The sequence below is a fragment of the Pseudorca crassidens genome, chromosome 12 (assembly GCF_039906515.1).
Source record: "Pseudorca crassidens isolate mPseCra1 chromosome 12, mPseCra1.hap1, whole genome shotgun sequence".
NCBI classification, from domain to species: domain Eukaryota; kingdom Metazoa; phylum Chordata; class Mammalia; order Artiodactyla; family Delphinidae; genus Pseudorca; species Pseudorca crassidens.
In genome coordinates this window covers 81,495,798-81,521,836 of record NC_090307.1, presented here as the reverse complement: position 1 = coordinate 81,521,836, position 26,039 = coordinate 81,495,798, and the positions used below count along the sequence as shown (strand labels likewise).

General features: G+C 44.7%; 1 protein-coding gene across 1 annotated transcript in view; it reads right to left on the bottom strand.

The window, feature by feature from the left end:
* Positions 1–21,253: 21,253 nt before the first annotated feature.
* The window catches only part of SUDS3 (SDS3 homolog, SIN3A corepressor complex component), a 290,944-nt gene continuing 286,158 nt past the window's right edge, over positions 21,254–26,039 (bottom strand). Inside the window, exon 15 of the mRNA XM_067700767.1 lies at positions 21,254–21,589. Coding sequence (XP_067556868.1) covers positions 21,270–21,589 — 320 coding nt within the window. The 3' untranslated portion in view covers positions 21,254–21,269. The remainder of the gene's footprint in view (positions 21,590–26,039) is intronic.

The window sequence follows — 26,039 nt, the reverse complement described above, 5'->3', positions numbered from 1 at the left end:
TAGCTTAGTATTCTCTGCTCCAACTCATTCCCACAAATGTTAAACAAAATCTACCCTGTGTCTGGCTCACAGCAGGCTCTCAGCAAATGTTTCTTGAATAAATGAAACAATCAGTGAATGGATCAGTGAACCAATGAATACAGGTGGACCGCCTAGCTGGGCACAGAGAGACCCTGCCTACTCCCAGGATATCTCCTGCCCATTTAATTTCACAAAGGAGCAAAGTGCTGAACCACCTGTACTAAGAATCACAACTCTATTCATGTGGAATGCTTCCCAAATTTTTCAAGATTACTCCCTATGTGATGTCTCATTTTATACTCATCCCTCCCACAACAGCCTTTGAGTCGGAACGGGAATGGAAGGCAACTGAGTGTGAATGAAAGAACTTCAGCCCCTAAGTCCAAGGGACGTTAAGCTCTAGCCCTGGTTTTGCCATCATCTGCCACTAACATGCTATGTGACCTGGGGATGGCCGCTTCCCCATTCTGAGGACCAGTTTCCTTGTCTTTAAAATGAAAAGGGTCAGACTGAATTTAAGATCAGAGTCCCTTCTGGTGCTAACATTTTAGGATTCCAATATCTATCCAGATAGAAAGGGAGGGCAGAAGAGGGCCAAATTTTATCTATTGCAAATTTCCCCACGATTCCGCAAATCTCATCTGTGAATATCGGCACAGTTATTCCTACCAACAGTAAACGCTGTTTTACTGTCTGCTCATCGTGTTCTTGGGACTATGCAGGGAACGCTCTATACATTATCGTACTTATTCCTCACAACAACCTGTGAGCCTGGGCTTGATCTGTCATTTATAAATGCTTTCAACTGCCAGAAGCAGGAAACCTGACTACCCATGGCTTAAGCCACAGGACATACTTAACAAGGAAACTGGATGTCCCACTGCTGGTTCAGTATCTCAATGACATCATTAAGTACCTAGGTTCTTATATCCTTCTCTTCTATCATTCTCAGAGTACTGGTTTTTCATTTACAGATTTGTTGCCTCATGATCACATGATGGCTACCATGGCTCCAGACATCATAATCCAGACATTATAACCCCACACAACAACATTCAAAGCAGAAAGGAGGAAAGGGAGAGAGAGAGCTCTATCCTCAAGTATGTACTGCTCTCTTTTCTATGGGAAAAAAATCACTCCCAGAATCCTCTATGCCAGCTTCCCTTTGATCTCATTGGACAAAACTCAGTCACATGGTCACGCTTGGCTGCAAGGAAGGCTGGAAAAGTATTTGGCTTTTTCAACCGTTACAATGGGAGGTAAACTTGAGGAAAAGAATGACACATGCTATTGGCTAGGAAACCAACAGTTTGCCCTACTCTTAATTTCCATTTGAAATTCAGGAAACTGAGGCTTAGAGAGGTTAAGTAACTTGTTCAAGGTCATGCAGTGAATAAGTGGCAGAAGCATAAGCATAATCATCCCCACCTCCAAAGCCTGTGCTCTTAACTACTGTCACAAACCACCCTGGGAACCAATCAGACCATAAAAGGTTGAATGGTGGGCAATTTAAAAGGGAGTTGTTTTTTCTAAAAGGATATTGAAAGAGAACAAGGATTTCAAATCAGGCTTGAAGATCCAATGATGAGAGAGATGGGAAATGAATCTCCTCTGGAAGGCAACAGGATTCTGCCCAGATACCTGGCAGGCTGGTGAAGATGAGGCAGCATTGTCCCAAGCCCTTGGCACCCTACCCCAGTTACAAGTTTGGCTGCACACAGATTTGCCTTGCCCTCATCAGCATAAGCAGCTGAGTCCGAAGATGGTTCTCCTGGGGAGGGAAGCAGGAACCCTGGAATGGGCTGGTCATTCCTGAGCCATGTGTCAAGGGGCTTTTAATAGCATAATCACTCTCTCCTATGAAGGCCAGTGGTGACAGACCTTTTAATGAAGGATAATGGTATTTTGCATTTAAATATACTCAGCCACTGACTCATTACTGCAGTAGCCATCAGAAAGACAAGTAAATCAAAGGGAAGGAAGAGTTTATCAGGCTTGGGGAGAAACCAGGCTAAGATGTGGACCACCAGGGACCCACATGACCGCTGCAGCCAACGCAAGTAGCTCCTGAGCCCTCTTTGGTGGAGAGCCGGACTGCATGGAACATTTCCATCATCACAGAAAATTCTATTGGACAGTCCTAAAATGGAATGAGGCTGGAGGAGGGTTACTTTCCCAAAGGAAAATCAAGACGCTGGGACCTGAAGAAGAGTGGATAGTTGTTGAAGAAGCACAACAGATGCCCACTGAGAGTCATTCTTAATTTAAGAGTTGCAGACTTCTGAAACTAAAGAGAGCTATGGACCTTCTCCCCAGGCGGGATAAAATTGCAAACAATTCACAGACACAGAATTCTCCTTAGCCTTTCAGAGGGGCCATAGGTTCTCATAGGCTCCCTGAAGCCAAGCAATGAGCAGTGGCCCCAGTTCAGAATGGCTGGTGTTCAGGGAATTTTAGCAAGACAGTGGGTGCTGGAGGGAATAACTTTTAAAGGCTTTACTGCCTGAGGGCTGTCTCCAGAGCTTCCTTTATTCTCCATCCCAATGCCCTTAGTCTGGGAACAAGAAGAATTTGTCTCTACTCCTAATTATCGGGTAAGACACAAACGATGCAAATATTATGCTAAATGAGGCCCCTTAAAATAGCAGAGAGCAAACCAGAGCTGAAGATGCCTTGTCATTTGCGATTTGCAAACGAGTTTGATGCCTTTCTTCATTCTCTCCCCACTCCCCACCCCTGTGGTTGATGTTAATCTGAATTCCTGAAGGAGTCACCTTCCTCCCAGAAAGGTGTCTCTTGAGGGGAGGCAGGGAGGAAAATGGGGGGATGGAAATGCAGCTTGATTGCCTACATGTGATTAGTAATTACATGCCAAGAGTCGCTCTGGAGAGAAACACTGTCACCCTTTGATGAGGAAAAGGCTTTGAGAGGCAGATCTCCCAGGTGGAGAGTGGAAGAGTAAGGTGATGAGAAGGGTAATAGATATGCAATTGGGGGGCTGCTGCTAGTTGGGCTGGGGGAGAGGCATGTAGGTTATTCCATCCTTTGCCAGTGTTTGCACTCCACCATTCATCAGCACGAGGACCTTGAGCTACATGTGGCTTAAACTGTGTGCCTCAGTTTCCTTATCTGTAAAATGGGGATAAAGCTGGTACTTGCTTCCTAGAGCTGTTGGAAGACTGAAAAAAATCTTATTACAGTGCATGCATCCAAACAAGCTCCAGTTCAGCCTCCAATTGACAAGACTTTGTGCTTGGGACTGTACAAGACCTCAGGAAGGCCACCCTGGTCTCTGCCAACATAGACCCACATCCTTTAAAAATGGAACATCATAGTCTATAACCAACTTCCAACTACTTGTGTCACCAGAAAGGGATGCTGGTTTGGGCAATCCTAGACAAAAGTAACCCAAAATCACATATTTGGTTTTAGCTGTTTTCATAAACTTTCTCACCATGGGTGATGAATGAGAAAGGTGATTCAGCTCATCCAGCAATCTCAGTTGTTCTAAATGCAGGAAGGAAGGACCCCCATTAAGTACCTCTCCCAAAAGGGCATGGATGGCACAATACCTAGTGAATCTCCCTCCCCTTTCCTCAAAAATTGGAACATGTCACTCAGTCTACAAATTGCTGCGTGACCTTGGGTAACTGGCTTAACCTCTCTGGTCCTCAATTTCTTCGTGAGTAAAATGGATATACTAAAACCAGGCTTCTGCACTGCTTGTTCTTCCCTCTGCATTTCATTGTTTTCTCTAAATGACTTAGATCAGAGCCCCTCTCCTCTGCCTCCCACTTACCTCCCCCCCACCTACCTCCCCCCTGAGCATACAGCCCCATAGCATTCCCCAAGATGTGCCTGGCTTCACTACACCCTATTTTCTGCTCCAAAAAGAAAGAGGTCCATTTTGGTGGTGTGTGTACAGTACAAGGGTATAGTGACTAGACTGCATTTTTACTGATTTGTACTGGTTACATCGTTCCGATGATGACCCTTCCCACTGAGGGAAGAACGGGGCTAAAGCAGTGGTCCTCAGTTGCGGCTGCCCATTGAACTCACCAGCGTTTTTTTTAAAATATTGATGCCCAAGTTCAACCCCATTTCCCTACCCCCTCACTCCCACCAAGATTCTGATTTAATTCATTTTGGGTATGGTCTAGGCATTGGGATTTTTTTTTAACCCAGGCTATACTAATTTGCAGTTATATTTGAGGACCACTAAGCTAGAGAAACTAGGACTAATGAATGATATACAGTGATAGGGTAAAGTCTTAAATCCATATTTTTAAATTTTATCATGAGGAAAATAATGATATATTTGACCACAATTTTTTAAAAAATCTTTTTTGCTCTCCCCAAAACCATAAGACAATTTAGGAAGCCAAACAGCCAACTTCTTAAAAAGAAACTGAAATAGATATGGAAGACCAAGGGGAAAGTACACATCCCCCCAATTACCCCCAGACAAATCTTAAAGCTCTGTCATATATAAAGAGCCACTGTAAATCAATAAGAAATATATTAAAAACCCTAAAACTCCAACAAAAGAAAATGAACAAAAGACATGAAAAACAATTCTCAGTAGGATAAATATATGTGTCTAATAAGCTTATGATTTTTTTTAACTCAGCCTTTTCAGTAATCAAAGAAATGCAAATGGAAACAAGCCACTGGCTTTAAAGCTATTAAATTACCAAAGACAAAAAGAAAACCTCTATGCTGGCCTGGGTAAAGGAAGCACTCTCAAACCCTGCTGGTGGGATTGTAAATTAGTTCAACATTTCTAGAAAGCAATTTGGCAGGACAATCCCAATTATGTTAAAAAAATATATATGTACATTTAGGCATATGAAAAAATACTGGGACGATAAAAAAAATAAATGTTAACAGCTATTTTCTTCCTATAATAAGATTAGGGTGTTTTTTATTTTCTTCTTTATACTTTTCTGTATTTTCCAAATTTCCACAGTGGACATGAATTGCTTTCATAATGAGGAAAAAAGAAAAACAATGAAAAGAGACACATTTTTAAATGTTATGTTCTTTTTTAATATATAAATTTATTTATTTATTTATTTTGGCTGCGCTGGGTCTTCACTGCTGTGCACGGGCTTTCTCTAGCTGCGTTGAGCGGGGGCTACTCTTCGTTGTGGTGCACAGGCTTCTCATTGCAGTGGCTTCTTTTGTTGCACAGCACGGGCTCTAGGAGTGTGGGCTTCAGTAGTTGTGGCTCATGGGCTTAGTTGCTCCATGGCATGTGGGATCTTCCTGAACCAGCGCTCGAACCCGTGTCCCCTGCATTGGCAGGTGGATTCTTAACCACTGCGCCACCAGGGAAGTCCAAAAACCTTGTTATGTTCTTTTGAAATGTATTTTTTACGATTTCATTCCAGGATGCTTGGTTTTGCAATGCTAAGCTCTATCTGAAGAGTTGTACTTCATCCTGAGAGAGTTGTCCAGTAAAAAGAACTGGTCATTTTAGTGCCTCTAGCAAAAAAGAAAGCACACCTGCTCTGTACTCAGCAGACCTGTGTAGGTGTTTTGGTTTTGCCCCTTCTTGGCTGTGTGAACTTGGGTGAGTCATTCAAACTCTCTGAGGTTTGGATTCCATATAATCATTCCTACGTTGTGGGACTGAATGAGACAGTTTATTTAAAGTCTCTGGGACCATGCCTGGAGCAGAAGAAGGGCTCAATAAATGGTAACTAGTACAAACCACATGGTGGGGAAAAGGCATGAAATCCTTACAAATGGGAAGCAGTCATTACAAATGGTGGGGAAAACCCATCCCACTTGGAGAAAATTCTCCTGATAAGTACACCTCAGGTCATTGTTCCCATTTTACAGAGGGGGCTCTCTCATGAGGTAGAACGCTTTGCTTAAGACCCTCCCAGGACTTCAGGGTTAGGAGCTGAATGAGCAGCAAAGCCCAGCTTCCTTTACTCCTGGAATATACTCTGCTGTTTCCCAAGCCCAGAATGATGTGTCATCCATCTTCTCAGGTCTCCCCAGACCAATGGCAGCATCTCCTCCCACCTTCCACCAGCATGATCCTCTAGTGTTCACCGCAGCACATTCATAATGGGAAAAGTTTAAAGCCACCTAGATGGCTGTGAGCTCCCCGAGGACAAGAACCATGTCCATTTTGCAATCCCCATGTTGTGTCCTTAGCTTCTTTGAGTCGCAGTTAAGCTAGAACAGAAAGGGAACAGGGAGATTCAAATGGCCCCTGGCCCCTGGCTTACTGGCCACTCCAACAGGCGATCTCGTTCTTTGTCCTGCTGCTCTCAAGCAGAAGTGAGAAAGTCAGCTAATGGCTGAACACCAGGGGCAGGTTGTGTAGGGTCTGTAGGCCGTGGTGAGGACTGTGGCTTTTAATTGAAAGGCAGGGATTTGCCTTCTTGTTCACTGAAGCATCCTCAACACCTAGAGCACTGCCTGGTACAGAGTAGACACTCAATAAACAGTTGCAAAAATAAACACTACGCAGCCAACAAAAATTCCTACCACAGGAAGATATGTGTAATACTAATATATTCTTAGTTTTTGTTGTTTTTAAAGGCTGATTATAAAAGAGTATAAAACTGGGCGATCACAAATTGTTGACGGTGGCCGGTTGTGAATTTGACAGGGGTAGTGAATTTGCTCGCCCCCCACCCCAACTTCTTTTCTGTTTTTCTAACTGAATATTTCCAAAAAAGAGCTTGTGGTATTTGTGTAAGAAAGGAGAGAAATAAATGAATAAATTGGATGGAGGAGTGGGTGGGAAGAAAGGAAGGATCTAGGAAGAGGAGAGGTTAATTCAGGCTGTGAAATCCAGAACATGTCCTGTCACCTCCGTCCTCCAGCTCACACACACACACACACACACACACACACACACACGCAGGCGCACATCTGGAAGCCAGCCTTCCTGCTGCCTGGCTCCTCTAATTGCCTGAAGGGAAAGAAATGATGGCTCCTTCTGAGGAAACTAAAAACATCTCAACCATTAGCCCCGCAAGCATGCAGAACAGGCCTCCCCTGGGGATACCCAGAAATGGCCAGAGATGGGATTCACACGACAAGAATGCCACTGCCCCAGGAGAGATGAGGACAACTGACCAGGATGGCCCCTTGCCTGGCTCTCTTAGGACTGACCATTAACCCCCTAATGTGAAATTAGGCCTCTAGAAAGAACTGGGTTCAAATCCCATCTCTACCATTCACTAGCTGGGTGGCCGTAAGCAAATCACACAGCCTCCCTGAGCCTTGACTGTCAATGGGAGCAGGGACCGCAGCATCCTCCAGGGGTTACTGTGGGAGCTAAGTGAGAAAGCACCCAATAAGAACTACTGACCATTGTCACTTACGAGCATATTTCCCTCTGCCTATGCACCCTTCCCCCATCACTTTTCTATCTCACTAATTCTTATTCATCCTCCAAGATTCAGTTCATATGTTACCTCTCCCAAGATGCCTCTCTGACCCCTTCAGGCTGAACTGGGTGCCCTCGGACTGGGCTCCCAGTTTACACACTGCTTATTTGTGTGTGGTCAGGGCTCATTGGTTGTGAGTGACAGAGACAGCCCCTGGTGAACTTAAGCAGCAAGGGAGTTTATTGGAAGGATGTCAGAGCTCAAGAAATCAATGTGAGGTTGGAGACTGGGCCTTGAGAATCAACTAAGGATGCTCCAGGGAGCCGAGAAGTAGAAACTGGGCATGAGGCCACTGAGAACCTTGACCCTTTCAGATGCCTTGTCCCTCTGTTCAGAATCAAATTCCAGAGAGAACAGTGGACTGCCCTTGATAAGGGCACAGGCCCATCCCTCGTCCAGAGTAAAGCAGAGCCTCCAATTACGGCCCTGCTATGGGGAGAGGTTACCCATAAAGGAAGTGATCTGTGAAATATACGTGGGTGCTGGTCAGTGAACAAACAGCTGAAGTCTGTCTCAGATACAAGCAGGGATTTCACCTCATTCACTTCCCTCTGAGTCTCTAGCACTTTACTCAGTGTCTCGCGAAGTTTGAATGAATGAGTGATGGGAAACCACAGCCTTCAAGGTAAGCAGCACTAAGGGCCCCATTTGGGCACCAAGGGGGTTAGTGGTTAGAAACATGGACTTGGGAGTCAGACAGAGCTGAGTTCGAGTTCTAGCTCTGCCTCATTTTTGACTTTGTTATCTTTGACTTTGGGCAAATTGCTTTCTAGCCTGCAGTTTCCTTACCTGTAAAGATACCTTTCTAAGTTTGTTGCAAGGATCCAAGAAGGTTTATGTAAAAAATTGATACAATGCCTGGGACATAATAAGTGCTCAATAAACCACACTGCTACTACTCCTTGGTTTTTATCACTGTTGTGATTACTGCAGGAGATGAGGGGAGGGAGGTGGTCTGCTGCCTGAAAACGAGAGCCTTAGGGAGAAGGAATCACTGTGATATGTGTGTGGGCCCTGAGGGAGGCCCCTAGATGACTCCGCCCCAGGGATGCTGAGAGAGGGAGACAGATGAATTCTCACCCAAGATCAAGTGTGAAAGTTACATTTTTAAAAAAATGAACGAAAATGAAACTAACAAATGATGAAAAACATATGCAGCCAGTAGAACCAGGTGCAGGAAGAAGCAGAATCGAATGTAGTCAAGGACCGTCTTACTCAACTCACTAAATTCTGGGGGTAGTGACGAAACGCCCAAGCCCTGGGGAAGGCAGGAGACTCTGCTCCAGAAGTTTTCTCAAGTCGGAACTTGAGCTGAGGTTTGGGATAAGTTTGGAGAGGTCAAGAAGAAGGGGGCACTCTAGGCAGGGGGCATGGAAGCTAGAGTATCAAGCCTTAGGAGGCTGTCTTAGCTCTGGCTGCTATAACAAACACCATAGGCTGCTGGCTCCAACAATAGACACTCATTGCTCACAGTTCTGGAGGCTGGGAAATCTAAGATCAAGCTATCAGTAGATTGAGTTCCTGGTGAGGACTCTCTTCCTGACTTCCAGACAGCACCATCTCACTGTGTCTTCATATGGTGGAGAGAGAATGGGGGTTCCACCCTCATGACCTCATCTAAACCCAATTATGTCCCAAGGGCCCCACCTCCAAATACCATCACATTGGGAGTTCTGGCTTCAACATAAGAATTTGGACGAGAAGGGGACACAAACATTCAGTCCATAACAGAGACTTACGTGGTGGGCAGGGAGAGCTAAAAGGGAGATGATGATTCTGCCGGTGGCTTACATTTTTGGCAAATCCTGTCTCCCCTCTAGATCTTTAGCTCAGACAGGGGAACCTAAACCTGGTCTTACATAAAAAGTAGTGCTGAGGTTTCCTTCTACAATTCAGAGTCCCCGCCTCTGCCCCAGATATACTAAAGCAGAATCTCCTGGGACAGGGACAGGAAATTTGGACTTTTTCATTTCCTCAAGTGGTTACCTTTTATTGAGATACAATTCAAATAACACAAACGTAACCATATTAAAGTGTGCAACTCAGTAGCACTTAGCACATTCACAATGATATGATATGCAACCACCAACTTTATCTAGTTCCAAACCGTATTCATCATCCCATAAGGAAACTCCTTACCCATTAAAAGGAAACCCCCAGGGACTTGCCTGGCGGTCCAGTGGTTAAGACTCCACGCTTCCAATGCAGGGGGCGCAGGTTTGATCCCTGGTCGGGGAACTAATATCCCACATGCCATGTGGCATGGCCAAAAAGTAAAAAAAAAAAAAAAAAAAGACACCAAAAGGAAACCCCTATATCCCATTCCCCCTTCCTGCCAGCCCCTGGCAACCACTAATCTGTCTTCTGACTCTATGAATTTGCCTACTCTCATTATTTCATATAAATGGAATCATACCATGTGATTTGTGTCTCTCTTCTTTCACTTAGCATCATGTTTTCAAGGTTCATCCATGTTGTAGCATGTGTCGGAATTTCATTTCCTTTTAGGACTGACCACTATTCCATTGGATGGACCACATTTTGTTTGTCCTTTCGTCCACTGATGGATATTTGGGCTGTCTCCATCTTTTGGCAATTGTGAATAGAGACGTCCTCCAAGTAATTGTGAGTTCGCGGACCTGAGAGTTGCCATTTTGGAACTGTGCTGAGGTGACAATCACTTAAGAAAACCAGAGTTCTCAAACTTCAGTGCGCCTCACTCAGAACCGCCTGGAGAGCCTGCTGAAAACACCCGTGCCAGGGCCCTACATCCAGATACTCTGATTCAGTGGATTTGGGTGCGCCTGGATACCTTTATTTTCGATGAGGTCCCCCACCTCATCCCCGCAAGTTTTGATGAAATGGCCAAACCACCATTCTGTAAGAAACGGTGACTTAAAAGAAGGAAGTCATCCATGGTTGCTCGAATTGCGCGGGTTTTTTTTCTATTTTTTAAACACTTGCCTATTATTTGTCAAATATTCAGTAGTGAGCATGTTTTACGTTTACATTCAAATTTATTTTAAGTATTAATGAATTTTAAAAAAGGAAAAGGCTCTAATGCCTTGCTAGATTCCTAGCCTCTGCCTCTCTCCAGCCCCCTCCCCCTACCAAAGAAGACTTCCTGACCCCTCTCCTGCGCTCCCCCAAGCTCAGGCTCTTTCTAAAAAGCACACACACACACATTAAGAAAGTCAACCTCTGATTTCTATGCATGGGACACTTTTGCCTACGGCGTGTCATACAATTTGCTTACTTACTGTGCGCTTTTTGGAGCTTCTGAGGAAATCAAAGCAGGGGGTGGGATCTCTGTTTGTTTTCCTACAGATAATGATATTCTCCCACCACCTAAGTTAATAGATGGAGGCTTGCAGGCATTTATGAGTGCTGTCTTTAATATTTGCCCTATAAATTCTTAAGAACAGACTTACAGATTGCCTGTTACCAGCATTATGGGCTATTAATGAATCAGTTACAGCTACGTATTTTTTTTGAAATTGCATTTTCCCTTTGTGTTCACATTCTAAGCAGCTAAAAATCGGAGAGAGACAGAACACCTGTGCTGGATGAGGGTTGCAATTTCCTGCAGAGAGATGGCAGGGGAAGGGGGATGACAACTAGGTCTGCAAAGGCAACCAATCTGGAGCAAGGAAGAAAGAGGCGCAAAGGGCCCCCAGCAGCTATAGGTGTTGCTGCAGCGTTTTAGAGCCCCGCTCCATCCCCTGGTGTCCTCCGGTAGCAAGGCTGAGTCGGCCAGTGTCATCGCGATTCCTTTGCTGTAAATCCCCCGGTAGTTCTCGACACAGGGAGCCCTGTGTTAACTTCACATTTAATGATACGCCGGTGTGGATGGTCACCTGAGCCTTGCTGGGACTCTCCAGCTGCTGTGCACAAACACCATCACGTGGGAGGACAGATCTCCACAGCCCCTTCCCCGGCAGGAGGAAGCCTGGGCCTCCTTCAAGGCTCCTGTCCCAATCTGGAAGCTGGGGAGTCCCCAGGGGCTGACACTGCACTCACGTCTGGCACTTCAGGCAGCCGCTCTTTCCCCACCCACAGCAGCGCAGCACTGCTCTCCAGCCCGGGGACTCGCAGCTCCCTCGACTGGCACTCAGCTCAAGGCCGAGCACCATTTACCCCTCAGCCTGCTCCACGGAAGGACCCCACGGCACCGGTGCTGGACCACACTGTCGCACACTTTGCATTTTACCCAGACACTTCTTTCCTCTCAACAGTGCCGAGTCCAGTATGACAAAAGTCAAAGCCGCATTTTGGGGGTTTTAAAACATTATTTTCTCTTTGTTTGTTTTTGTCAGAACTCCTCTTTTCTTCCAACCACTAAGCCTTCTTGCAGGGACTGAGTCACTATGCCCATGGAATGTTTTCCCCACCAGCAGATTCACTGGAACAGATCCCTCTGTCACCTTACAGTCTCTTCTCATTGAGCCTCCCCTCCCCCTGCCACACTGTGGTGTGTGCGTGCTTGTTGTGTCTGAACACCACGCATTAAGGCTGGTGGAATTTTTTTTTTTCCCAGAAGCCTCCAGTGCAAATCACTGGATGCAAAGAGATCCAGGGAAGAGCAGTTTCTGGCATCACACACCCTGTGTGTGATATAAGAAGGCGTGGCCACCCGCTCTAACAAACCAACCCCATGTCTCCGTGGCCTAAGACAATCAGGTTTATTTCCCACTGACCTCACAGTCTGATGCAGATGGACAGGCTTTCCTGGTGGCTCTCTTCCAAGTGATGACTCAGGGATCCAGGCTCCTTTCATCAGGAGCTGCTGCAACCTTGAATACTTCACCACCACTGCAGAAGTGAGGGGAGAGGAACTTTCAAAGAGATGCCCACATTTTAGCCAAGGGCCTAAACCCAGTCATGTGGATCCAACTTGATTGCAAAGGGAGCTGGGAAATTTGATGTGTGCCCAAGAAGTAGAAATGGGATTGCTGGGCCATTTACCCAGGTTCCGCTTTGGCTCAGCCAGGAACCCAGACACATATGGGTTCCCAAAGATTCTGTATATTTTATATACAAATAAAATGTATAGGGGGCAGCCCCTACACATCCTGTCCCAACTTCCCCGCCAGAATGGGACAACAATTTGACAGTTAACCAGGAGACAGGAGAGTCCGAGACCCCTTGGAATCTTCCCAGAATATTCCCTACCCAGGCACCTGTTACTGAATCAGAACCTTCCCTAGTGGAATCACTCCTTGGATGGAGGAATGGTCAGAAGGCCCCTGTTAAAATGCTCCTTCAGGGGAGAGGCCCTCACGTGGATTTGCAAAGTTCACTTATCAAATGAGCTCACTGATTGATTCATTCATCTCATTGATGCCTACAGGGGCAAAGGACTGGGGATACCTTGTGACAAGAGTGTCCCCTTGGAGAACAGCAGGCAGAATGCCGCAGGATGAGGACGCAGGATGGAAATGGGTAGCACAATCTGGTCCTGGGGCCCTGCGGGGGGGTGGAGGGGGGCTGATCTGAGGCATTAAGGAGGCACTGAAGGGCTCTGGGTATGAAACACAGGGAGCTAGAGAAGGGTTATTTAGTGATTTTGCCTGCAGCCAGCACTGCCCGAGATGACTTTGTCCTCCAGCCTCTGTCACATCCTCTGGCCTATTTCTTTGAAGATAAGGTCTGGGGCTTAAAACCAGAGGCTTTCAATTTATGTAAACAGAAAACCTTCATTGGCAAGATCTCTGGGCACAGTGGAAAGGCAGAACTGGAAAGCAGGAGCCTGGCTCTGGCGCTGACTCGACCTGGAGATGGTGGGTCTGTCACCTCTCTTCTCGGGGCTTCAGTTTCCCCGTGTGCAGTTGGGCCACACTAGAGACAACAAGAGGACTGATGGAGCTGTGGGAAAGCGTGAGGCTCTAGTCTTAGTAAGAGCTGGGTTCACATCCTCAGACACACATTTAGCCCATGTGGCCAAGGAGACGGATTCACGCCCACAGCCATCCACAGCCCTTCCTCTTGTCTTCCTCTTCAACAGAGGCCAGAAAGCTAACGTCTCACACTTCTAGAGGCTCTTACAGCTTGAGGCAGTTATGGTCTGTGAAAAGATACAAGTCTCTAGGGAAAGCACCCCTCCTAGAACGAAAAGACAAAGCTTCAAGAGAAAAGGTTAGGAGCGACCTTCAAGACGGCAGAGGAGTAAGATGTGGAGATCACCTTCCTCCCCATAAATACATCAAAAATACATCTACATGTGGAACAACACCTACAGAACACCTACTGAACGCTGGAAGAAGAACTCAGACTTCCCAAAAGGCAAGAAAATCCCCACGTACCCGGCCATGTGGCTGACAGGGTCTTGGTGCTCTGGCCTGGTGGGAGAGCTGAGTTCAGGACACTGGACCACCAGAGACCTCCTGGCCCCCACGTAATACCAATTGGCAAGAGCTCTCCCAGAGATCTCCGTCTCAACGCTAAGACCCAGCACCACGCAACGACCAGCAAGCTCCAGTGCTGGACGCCCCATGCCAAACAACTAGCAAGACAGGAACACAGCCCCACCCATTAGCAGAGAGGCTGCCTAAAGTCATACTAAATTCACAGACACCCTAAACGCACCACCGGACGCAGCCCTACCCACCAGACAGACAAGACTCAGGCCCACCCACCAGAACACAGGCACCAGTCCCCACCACAGGAAGCCTACACAAGCCACTGAACCAACTTTACCCACTGGGGGCAGACACCAAAAACAACGGGAACTATGAACCTGCAGCCTGCGAAGAGAAGACCCCAAACACAGTAAGTTAAGCAAAATGAGAAGACAGAAAAACACAGAGCAGATGAAGGAGCAAGGTAAAAACCCACCAGACATAACAAATGAAGAGGAAATAGGCAGTCTACCTGAAAAAGAATTCAGAGTAATGATAGTAAAGATGATCGAAAATCTTGGAAATAGAATGGAGAAAATACAAGAAATGTTTAAGAAGGACCTAGAAGGACTAAAGAGCAAACAAACAGTGATGAACAACACAATAAATGAAATCAAAAATTCTCTAGAAGGAATAAATAGCAGAATAACTGGGGCAGAAGAATGGATAAGTGACCTGGAAGATAAAATAGTGGAAATAACTACTGCAGAGCAGAATAAAGAAAAAAGAATGAAAAGAATTGAGCACAGTCTAAGAGACCTCTGGGACAACATTAAATGCACCAACATTTGAATTATAGGGGTCCCAAAGAAGAAGAGAAAAAGAAAGGGTCTGAGAAAATATTTGAAGAGATTAGAGTTGAAAGCTTCCCTAACATGGGAAAGGAAATAGCCAGCCAAGTCCAGGAAGTGCTGAGAGCACCATACAGGATAAACCCAAAGAGAAACACACTAAGACACAAATTAATGAAACTATCAAAAATTAAATACAAAGAATAAATATTAAAAGCAGCGAGGGAAAAGCAACAAATAACATACAAGGGAATCCCCCTAAGGTTAACAGCTGATCTTTCAGCAGAAACTCTGCAATCCAGAAGGGAGTGGCAGGACATATTTAAAGTGATGAAGGAGAAAAACCTGCAACCAAGATTACTCTACCCAGCAACGATCTCATTCAGATCTGACGGAGAAATTAAAACCTTTACAGACAAGCAAAAGCAAAGAGAATTCAGCACCACCAAACCAGCTCTACAACAAGTGCTAAAGGAATTTCTCTAAGTAGGAAACACAAGAGAAGAAAAGGACCTACATAAACAAACGCAAAACAATTAAGAAAATGGCAATAGGAACACACATAACAATAATTACCTTGAATGTGAACGGATTAAACACTCCATCCAAAAGACACAGGCTTGCTAAATGGATACATAAACAAGACCCATATATAAGCTGTCTACAAGAGACTTCAGACCTAGGGACACATACAGACTGAAAGTGAGGCGATGGAAAAAGATATTCCAGGCAAATGGAAATCAAAAGAAAGCTGGAGTAGCAATTCTCATATCAGACAAAATAGACAAAATAAAGACTATTACAAAAGACAAAGAAGAACACTACATAATGATCAAGGGATCAATCCAAGAAGAAGAGATAACAGCTGTAAATATTTATGCACCCAACATAGGAGCACTTCAATACATAAGGCAAATGCTAACAGCCATAAAAGGGGAAATCAACAATAATACAATCATAGTAGGGAAATTTAATATCCCACTTTCACTAGTGGACAGATCATCCAAAATGAAAATAAAAAAGGAAACACAAGCTTTAAATGACACATTAAACAAGATGGGTTTAATCTATATTTATAGGACATTCCATCCAGAAACAACAGAATACACTTTCTTCTCAAGTGCTCATGGAACATTCTCCAGGATAGATCATACCTTGGGCCACAAATCAAGCCTTGGTAAATTTAAGAAAATTGAAATCGTATCAAGTATCTTTTCCAACCACAATGCTATGAGACTAGATATCAATTACAAAAAAACTCTGTAAAAAATACAAACACATGCAGGCTAAACAATACATTACTAAATAACCAAGAAATCACTGAAGAAATCAAAAAATACCTAGAAACAAATGACAATGATAACACGACAACCCAAAATCTATGGCATGCAGCAAAAGCAGTTCTAAGAGGGAAGTTTATAGCAATACAATCCTACGTCAAGAAACAAGCAAAATCTCAAATAAACAACCTAACCTTACACCTAAATCAATTAGAGAAAGAAGAACAAAAAACTCCAAAGTTAGCAGAAGGAAAGAAAACATAAAGATCAGATCAGAAATAAATGAAAAAGAAATGAAGGAAACAATAGCAAAGATCAATAAAACTAAAAGCTGGTTCTTTAAGAAGGTAAAAAAAATTGATAAACCACTAGCCAGACTCATCAAGAGAAAAGGGGAAAAGACTCAAATAAAAAGAATTAGAAATGAAAAAGGAGAAGTAACAACTGACACCGCAGAAATACAAAGAATCAAGAGAGATTACTACAAGCAACTATATGCCAATAAAATGGACAACCTGGAAGAAATGGACAAATTCTTAGAAAAGCACAACCTTCTGAGACTGAACCAGGAAGAAACAGAAAATATAAATAGACCAATCACAAGCACTGAAATTGAAACTGTGATTAAAAATCTTCCAACAAACAAAAGCCCAAGACCAGATGGCTTCACAGGCGAATTCTATCAAACATTTAGAGACGAGCTAACACCTATCCTTCTCAAATTCTTCCAAAATACAGCAAAGGGAGGAACACTCCCAAACTCATTCTATGAGGACACCATCACCCTGATACTAAAACCAGACAAAGCCATTACAAAAAAAGAAACCTACAGGTCAGTATCTCTGGTGAACATAGATGCAAAAATCCTCAACAAAATCCTAGCAAACAGAATCCAGCAGCACATTAAAAGGATCACACACCATGATCAAGTTGGGTTTATCTCAGGAATGCAAGGATTCTTCAATATATGCAAATCAATTAATGTGATAAACCATATTAACAAACTGAAGGAGAAAAAGCATATGATCATCTCAATAGATGCAGAAAAAGCTTTTGACAAAATTCAACACCAATTTATGATAAAAACTCTCCAGAAGTAGGCATAGAGGGAACTTACCTCAACATAAATAAAGGCCATATATGACAAGCGCACAACCAACATCGTTCTCAATGGTGAAAAACTGAAAGCATTTCCACTAAGATCAGGAACAAGACAAGGCTGCCCACTCTCACCACTATTATTCAACATAGTTTTGGAAGTTTTAGCCACAGCAATCAGAGAAGAAAAAGAAATAAAAGGAATCCAAATCGGTAAAGAAGAAGTAAAACTGTCACTGTTTGCAGATGACATGATACTATACATAGAGAATCCTAAAGATGCCACCAGAAAACTACTAGAGCTAATCAATGAATTTGGTAAAGTAGCAGGATACAAAATTAATGCACAGAAATCTCTTGCATTCCTTTACACTAATGATGAAAAACCTGAAAAAGAAATTAAGGAAATGCTCCCATTTACCACTGCAACAAAAAGAATAGAATACCTAGGAATAAACCTACCTAAGGAGGCAAAAGACCTATATGCAGAAAACTATAAGACACTGATGAAAGAAATTAAAGATGATACAAATAGATGCAGAGATATACCATGTTCTTGGATTGGAAGACTCAACATTGTGAAAATAACTATACTACTCAAAGCAATCTACAGATTCAATGCAATCCCTATCAAACTACCACTGGCATTTTTTACAGAACTAGAACAAAAAATTTCACCATTTGTGTGGAAACACAAAAGACCCTGAATAGCCAAAGCGATCTTGAGAAAGAAAAACGGAGCTGGAGGAATCAAGCTCCCTGACTTCAGACTATACTACAAAGCTGCAGTAATCAAGACAGTATGGTACTGGCACAAAAACAGAAAGATCAATGGAACAGGACAGAAAGCTCAGAGATAAGCCCACGCACATATGGTCACCTTATCTTTGATAAAGGAGGCAGGAATATACAATGGAGAAAAGACAGCCTCTTCAATAAGTGGTGCTGGGAAAACTGGACAGCTACATGTAAAAGAATGAAATTAGAACACTCCCTAACACTATACACAAAAATAAACTCAAAATGGATTAGAGACCTAAATATAAGGCCAGACACTGTAAAACTCTTAGAGGAAAACATAGGCAGGACACTCTATGACATAAATCACAGCAAGATCATTTTCGACCCACCTCCTAGAGAAATGGAAATAAAAACAAAAATAAACAAATGGGACCTAATGAAACTTAAAAGCTTTTGCACAGCAAGGGAAACCATAAACAAGATGAGAAGACAACCCTCAGAATGGGAGAACATATTTGCAAACGAAGCAACTGAGAAAAAGATTTATCTCCAATATATACAAGCAGCTCATGCAGCTCAATATCAAAAACACAAACAACCGAATCCAAAAATGGGCAGAAGAGCTAAATAGACATTTCTCCAAAGAAGATATACAGATTGCCAACAAACACATGAAAGGATGCTCAACATCACTAATCATTAGAGAACTGCAAATCAAAACTACAATTAGGTATCACCTCACACCAGTCAGAATGGCCATCATCAAAAAATCTACAAACAATAAATGCTAGAGAGGGTGTGGAGAAAAGGGAACCTTCGTGCACTGTTGGCGGGAATGTAAATTGATACAGCCATTATGGAGAACAGTATGGAATTCAGTATGGAGAACAGTTTTTCCTTAAAAATCTAAAAATAGGGCTTCCCTGGTGGCGCAGTGGTTGAGAATCTGCCTGCCAATGCAGGGGACACGGGTTCGAGCCCTGGTCTGGGAAGATCCCAAATGCCGCGGAGCAACTAGGCCCGTGAGCCACAACTACTGAGCCTGTGCGTCTGGAGCTTGTGCTCTGAAACACAAGAGGCTGTGACAGTGAGGTCCGTGCACTGCAATGAAGAGTGGCCCCCGCTTGCCACAACTAGAGAAAGCCCTCGCACAGAAACAAAGACCCAACACAGCCATAAATAAATAAATAAGCTTTCATTTAAAGAAAAATATCTAAAAATACAACTACCATATTACCCAGCAATCCCACTACTGGGCATATACCCTGAGAAAACCATAATTCAAAAAGAGTCATGTACCACAATGTTCACTGCAGCACTATTTACAATAGCCAGAACATGGAAGCAAACTAAGTGTCCATCAACAGATGAATGGATAAAGAAGATATGGCACATATATACAACGGAATGTTACTCAGCGATAAAAAGAAACTAAATTGAGTTATTTGTAGCGAGGTGGATGGACCTAGAGACTGTCATACAGAGTGAAGTAAGTCAGAAAGAGAAAAACAAGTACCGTATGCTAACACATATATATGGAATCTAAAAAAAAATGGTTCTGATGAACCTAGGTGCAGGACAGGAATAAAGACGCAGATGTAGAGAATGGATTTGAGGACACTGGGAGGGGGAAGGGTAAGCTGGGATGAAGTGAGAGAGTAGCATTGACATATATACACTATCAAGTGTAAAACAGATAGCTAGTGGGAAGCAGCTGCATCACACAGGGAGATCAGCTTGGTGCTTTGTGACCACCTAGAGGGGTGGGATAAGGAGGGTGGGAGGGAGACAAAAGAAGGAGGGGATATGGGGATACCTGTATACATATAGCTGGTTCACTTTGTTATACAGCAGAAACTAACACAACGTTGTAAAGCAATTATACTCCAATAAAGATGTTTAAAAAAAAAAGAGAGAGAAAGGGTTTGCCATGTTCCTTCCTGTTGCCAAGGTCATGAAAAAGATGCTTGAAGGTGCAGCAGCAGCCATCGTGTAACCACGAGGAAGAAAGCCACACTATGAGAATGGAGAGTAGTAGAGCAGGAAGACAGAGGGAGCCTGTGTCCCTGAGGAAGTTTTTGTGGATAAAATCTTGAGCAGCTGACAGCAAGCCTCTTATTTCATGGGCCAAATAAAACCCCTGACAGATGTGTCAGGTCTCAGTTACTTGCAGCCACTCGCAATTCTAACTAACCCTTGAGCCAGTTCTTTAATGCTCTTTAAAATTAATATTTATTGAGCACTTACTTTGTGACAGGTATGTACCAGGCACACTATATCTATTCTGTCCAATTTGTCACAATAACTCATTTCATAAATGCAAAATTTGAGGCTTAGACGGGGTAAGTAATTTGCTCAAGGTGAAACAGCATGAATTTGACCTCTAGAACCTGGGCTGTTAACCATGACCCATGCTCTACTTTCCTGAACCTCAGTTTCCCTATCTGTAAAATAAGACAGCAGGAGGCAGTGTTGTAAAGGAGCCAAGCCTATGGGCTCTGAATAATTCAGAGTGACATCAGCTCAAATCCTGCCTCCACCACTTGGTGCTGTGTGACTTGAGGAAGTAACTAAACCTCTCTGAGCCCCAGTTTCTTTTTCAATAACTTGGACAATTAGAGGACCTACCTCATAGGGTTGTCCTAAAGATTAAACATCAGGTAAAGCTGTGAGCACGGAGCCCAGCAGAGAGCAGGCACTTCTCTGCAGCTGAGATCATCTCCCTTCTCCCTTCTAGCACAGGATTTCCATAACCTTGGCGGCTGGTTGTACATCAGTGAAATATCCGACATCATTCCCTGGGGAAGAAGGACTACTGTGGCTTTCTAGGTACAGATGACAAACTGAATACAGAAATTTTTCGTCTGAAACCAACTATTTTTTAAAACAACAGTTTAGGAGTTAAAAAAAAAAAGGGACTTCCCTGGTGGCGCCATGGTTAAGAATCCGCCTGCCAATGCAGCGGGCACGGGTTCGAGCCCTGGTCTGGGAAGATCCCACATGCCGCTGAGCAACTTAGCCCGTGCGCCACAACTACTGAGCCCGCGTGCCACAATTACTGAAGCCTGTGTGCCTAGAGCCGTGCTCCGCAACAAGAGAAGCCACCGCAATGAGAAGACTGCGCAACACAACGAAGAATAGCCCCCGCTCGCCGCGACTAGATAAAGCCCGCGCGCAGCAACAAAGACCCAACACAGCCAAAAATAAATAAATAAATAAGTTTTTAAATAAAAGTATTAAAACTGTTTACTACTTTGTTTACTCCCAGCAAGGGTTAGATCAAAGCATCCAGCTCCTCCCTGCCGCAAGTAATGGAGGAGGGAGAGAGGGAATCACTCTCCAGGGGGCTTCGCCGGACTCCAGGGCTAAGCTCAAAACTTAAAAACCTGCAAATGGGAGGGAAAGGAGGAGGCGCGGAAATAATAAGAAGCGGGTCCCAAGAAAGTTGTATAAAAACAATGAAACCGTAATGTTTTCCATGACAGATTTCATCAGTGCCGCCTGAGTGCATTCTATTAAACCTCATTTATTACATTTTGAGGAACATAATTTAGATATAAGATCCCAGACAGTTTGCAAACTAGCTGAATCCGGACGCATCACTGTCCCCGCCGTGCACGGAAAACAGGCTGTTTTTCCTCTTGATGGTCTCAGGGCTCTCCCTCTACAGTTTGTGTGGGGGAAGGAGACAGTAAGCCGGGATGGGTGTGGAGGGCTCCACGCTGTTATTTGCCGTCTTTCTCCCCCCTCGAGCCGTTTGGACGCGTTGGGCTTCCTGCCCTGTAGCATAAACATCTCTGAGGTTGAACGGGCTTGCTTCGTTGTGTTCTGGAATCTGCGGGCTGATAGGAAATAGGTGCACGGGTGCCAAAAAAGCAACATACACGCGCACCACAAATTGTTGATTTGTTTATCTAAGGGTCTCCCCTGAGCCTCCCAAGACTCCCCCCACCCACTCGGAGAATCTCATTTACTGGGATTTACAAAGCAGGAGTTGACCCAGTGGATGAAACAGATGATATTTTCATTCTAGGATTTCCAGGTCACTGGGAAGTCTCCCTACTCCCACCAAACTCCCAGCCCAAAACACTTCCCCAGCCCTGCTTTCTAAGGCCTAAAATGCCCCTTTGTGAAAACCAAAAGAGTTGAGGCATGCCAGAGACTCTATGTTATTTCATCTATTCCTCTCCTTGGTCCACTCAGGGCATGCATTAGTCATCCTGCTGCATGGAGGACAACACACACTCAGACTGGTGAAGCGACTTCCCCAGGGTCACTCGGTGATTAAGTGGCAGAACCAGGAATCCAAGCCCAGGGGATACTGTATACGATTTAAACATTCTTTTAATGGCAGGACACAACACACTGACACTCAAATAGAGGAAGGGCAGAAGTCTTTGGCACTGACAGCTCCAAATGAGAGAAGGCCACCACGCAGGGCCTCCCAGGGGTTTGCACTGGGGGCAGGGTAGCATCGAGTTGGAGCTACTGCAGGGGCACCTTATGGACGGCAAGCACAACGGGGCTACCTGGGTCTCTGGGGCTCCCTGTGGACTGGCTGGTATTTGCTCTGGCATGATTAGGGCAGGTGCACTGTGACCCCAGAGTGTGAGAGCCCCATGATCAGCTGCTCAAGAAGAGGAATTAACAAGCCTCTAGACAGGGCCTCAAAACTGGGTTAAGACAGCATTTTAAAAATATATTATATATATATCATACATGTTATAGGTGGGTCTAATTCTGAATCCCATAACCTTTTCCTCTCTCTGTGCTGAAAATGCCTATCAACCTTGGGGTCGCCCATCCTCAAGACATTCACTTGGTCACCTTGTCTTGTTGGCCCCATCTCTGAAAAGTCTCTTGGATTAGTGCCCTGCTCGAGAAAGTTACGCTCAGATCTCTTTCATGAACTACAAGGCCCTTCGAGAGAGCATCACAGGGTTAAGAGAAAGAAAGTGAGCTCAGAGGTCAGCACAGGGGTCAAACTGTGGCCGTGTCACTTGTTAGCTGCACGACCTCAGACATCAGTGTCCCGTTGAGCCTCACCTGCATCTGCAAAATGGGAATTAGAGGATGGCCTGCCACTGGAGATCGCCAAGAGGGAAGAAGGCAGATTATCTGTTGGCAATCCTGGCAGAGAGTGAGTCCTCAGTTAAGATACGCAGCACTGCTGCTGCTGTGATTCTGTGCGCTCCGGCGCAAACCTGCATTTCAACCTCACCAGCCACACTCTGCTCCCCAAACACTACCGTGCTCCTCCTTACGTCTCTGCCTCGGCTGGGATATTTTTCTGTACACCTTTCCCACTTCCCAGCACGTCCTGGTCATCCTTCAGGGCTCACCTCCATGGTCTTCTCCTCCAAGAAGCCTCCCGGAGCCACTACCTACCCCAGCGGAATCCAGCTCTCCCTGCCCAGTGCTCCCTCCCACTCCGGCAAAGTCTGAACTGGGTATCTGGTGGGAAGGAAGTCGGGTTCCTACCTGCTACCCCCACAGTGAGCTACGTGAGGAAGTGCAGAATCTTATCACACAGTGGAGTGGTAGCTGTCTTGATGTATTAGTCAGGGTTCTCCAGAGAAACCAGCAGGACAGATAGATATAGATGTAGATTGTTCAATATTATATATATAGATAGTCTATCAATAAACTATAGATCTATATCAATCTATATCTATATCTACATGAGGATATTTATTATAGGAATGGGCTCGTGTGATTATGATCTGCCCTCTACAAGCTGGAGACCCAAGAGAGCCGGTGGTGTGATCCAGTCCACGTTCAACTCTGGGCCTCCCTTGGCCCAGCCAAGCTGACACTTAAAACTAACAATTATAGCTGATGAGGCACCTTTGAGTAGCTGCCTTCCCTTTCTTGTCTCACTCCTCCACTCCGTCACCTTCGCTCCTCAACTTGCACTCAAGTTCTTATCTCAGGGGCTGCTTCTGGGGGAATCCAGATTGACACGTAATCCCCGCTAGCCATGAGGTCTGGAGCATGTTACTTAAACTCTCTGTGCCTCCACCTTCCCTTCTATAAATGAAAATATTTTTACTTTGGAATTTTATTTATTACGAGGATGAGATGAGCTAAGTTGCGCCTGGGAAAGTGCCTGAAAAATAGAAAACACTATAAATATTAGGTCTTATTATTCTCAAGATCTAGCTTAGGACCTGGCATATGCTATGGCTTCACAAAAGTGTTTGCTGGTTAAAGCATATTGAATCTCTCAGGATGGAGGAAGGCTGTATATTGAGCCTTTTCATTCCGCATTAGTTAGGTTCTTCCAGTTGCCAAGAACTCACTCAAGCAAACACAAGCAAGGCAGCCTGTTTCAAGGATGTACCTGCAGGAACAAAGACGGGCGTCTCTAAGGAACTGCAGAACCACCAGCCAGGCAGACTGTACCAAGGCAGGAGCATAAGTGGGGAATAGGAAGGTGTCTCAGATTCCGAGAACAGCCCTAGTGAATGGGTTATCTTGTCATCCTCCAAGAGCTGCAGGGTGCTTTTGTGTCTTCCCTCTAGAGATCTATCGCTCATACGGCTCACCTGCTCCCTCTGTATTGCCTCTCTTTGTACAACTTTCTGGTTCCACTGAGGTCTCTGAGTTTCCAGTAACATCTCTTTCCCCGTGGATTCTGTTCCAGTTGAGAAATAGTCATAGGAGTCAAAATGGGATGAAGACATCAACTTTGGGGGTGGTAAAGCTGCACTTCGGAGCACAGTGTAGACTTGTGACAAGAGGCAAGTATTCCGCTCCTTCCCCCCCAGTCTAGACCTTGATTCTTCCCTCAGCAAAGAGTCTGCTCTCCAGCCAGCCTGGCCCACACCTGCTGACCAAGAAGAGACCTGACGGAGGTGAGAGTACAGGTCATCTCACTGCAGAGGGGCAGGAGCTAAGAACAGACGTTCTGAACAACTCTGAAACCAGAGCTTGACAGAGAAACCGAGCTGGCCACACTCAGACCTGTTCCCAGCTTCACCAGCAGATCATCTATTCACCCCGCTGGTAGAGTGAGAAAAGGAGGAGGAGGGATGGACTGACACCCTCCCTGGTACTTCTAGAACGGTCGGTAGAAGTTGTTATTGTAATGGACTATGGCAGACTAGACAGGGGAGGGTTGGAATGTTTTTTTCCTGCAGCTACTAACTGACCAACCTTGCCTGTGTCTATAGTTCAAATTCCCAAGAGAGAGGACCTGATTGGCCCAGAGACTCATCTTCATCTCTGTTTGGATAGGTAGTCCATAAAGAGCTAGCTCAAAGGCCATTGGCCAGCCTACCCCTTAGTGCAACCTGAAATTGACCTGTTCATTTATTTATCATCTTTCCCACACCCCGACTAGGGTGTTCCTGAGGGACAGGAATCTTGTCTGTTATGGTCATTGTTTCATCCCCAGCATCTAGAAAGGTACATGGCACAAAGTAGGAGCTGGATAAATATTTATTGAATATAAGATTGAATGGTTGATTAATGCAACAAATAAGTGAGTGAATGAACAAACCTAACAGGTTTATAAAAAGCCCTACCTACATCACTGGAGCCTCTCCTCTATCACCCAGGGAACTCAGCTTCAGCCCACAGCTTGCTTAGCCCACGGGGCAAAGTCCCTCAGGTAATGAGACCTCACTCACCTAGAAGGCAATTGAGTGAGTTTCCATTGTCATGGCAGCAAGCCGATCCCCATCAAAGCAACTCAGCCAAGTGTTCCTTCTAACCACTGGAATCTTTCTGAGAGATGTTCTGACCAACACAATTTTCTCCATCTTATTCTATTTCCAGTGATGTTTTAGCCCTTCTTGAAACTGGACCACTTCTCTGATTACCTGCTTCTTAATCCAACTCTGTCTGCACCAGTTCCCTTGATTAACGCCTTTCCCACAGACTATAAAGTCTTTCTCCAACTCACTACCCAGGGCATTATTTAACAGAAACCTAAACCCAGCAAGCTAATGAAAACAGCTCTTGCAAATAATCCTTTAAAGGGGTTTTAAGTACCCAGTTCCTACTAAACTGATGCAAATTAATGACCTTTAGGAGGCTTCTAAAAACTCACTATTCTTTTACCCAGAAGGGAGTAGCGATGAGGTCACAGATACCAAGCACCAAAACGAATCAGTCCCAAGTTTAATCACTGCTGAGCCTGACACAGTGTTAAGAGGGGACAGTGCCCTGGAGAGCTCTGAAAAAGGAGAACTCAGTGTTGCTAAAAGAAGTAGACAGGGATGCCCCAAAGGAAGGGACTTTGCCCCAATTTCCTCAGCATTGGTCAGAGGGGCTGGGAAACTTAAA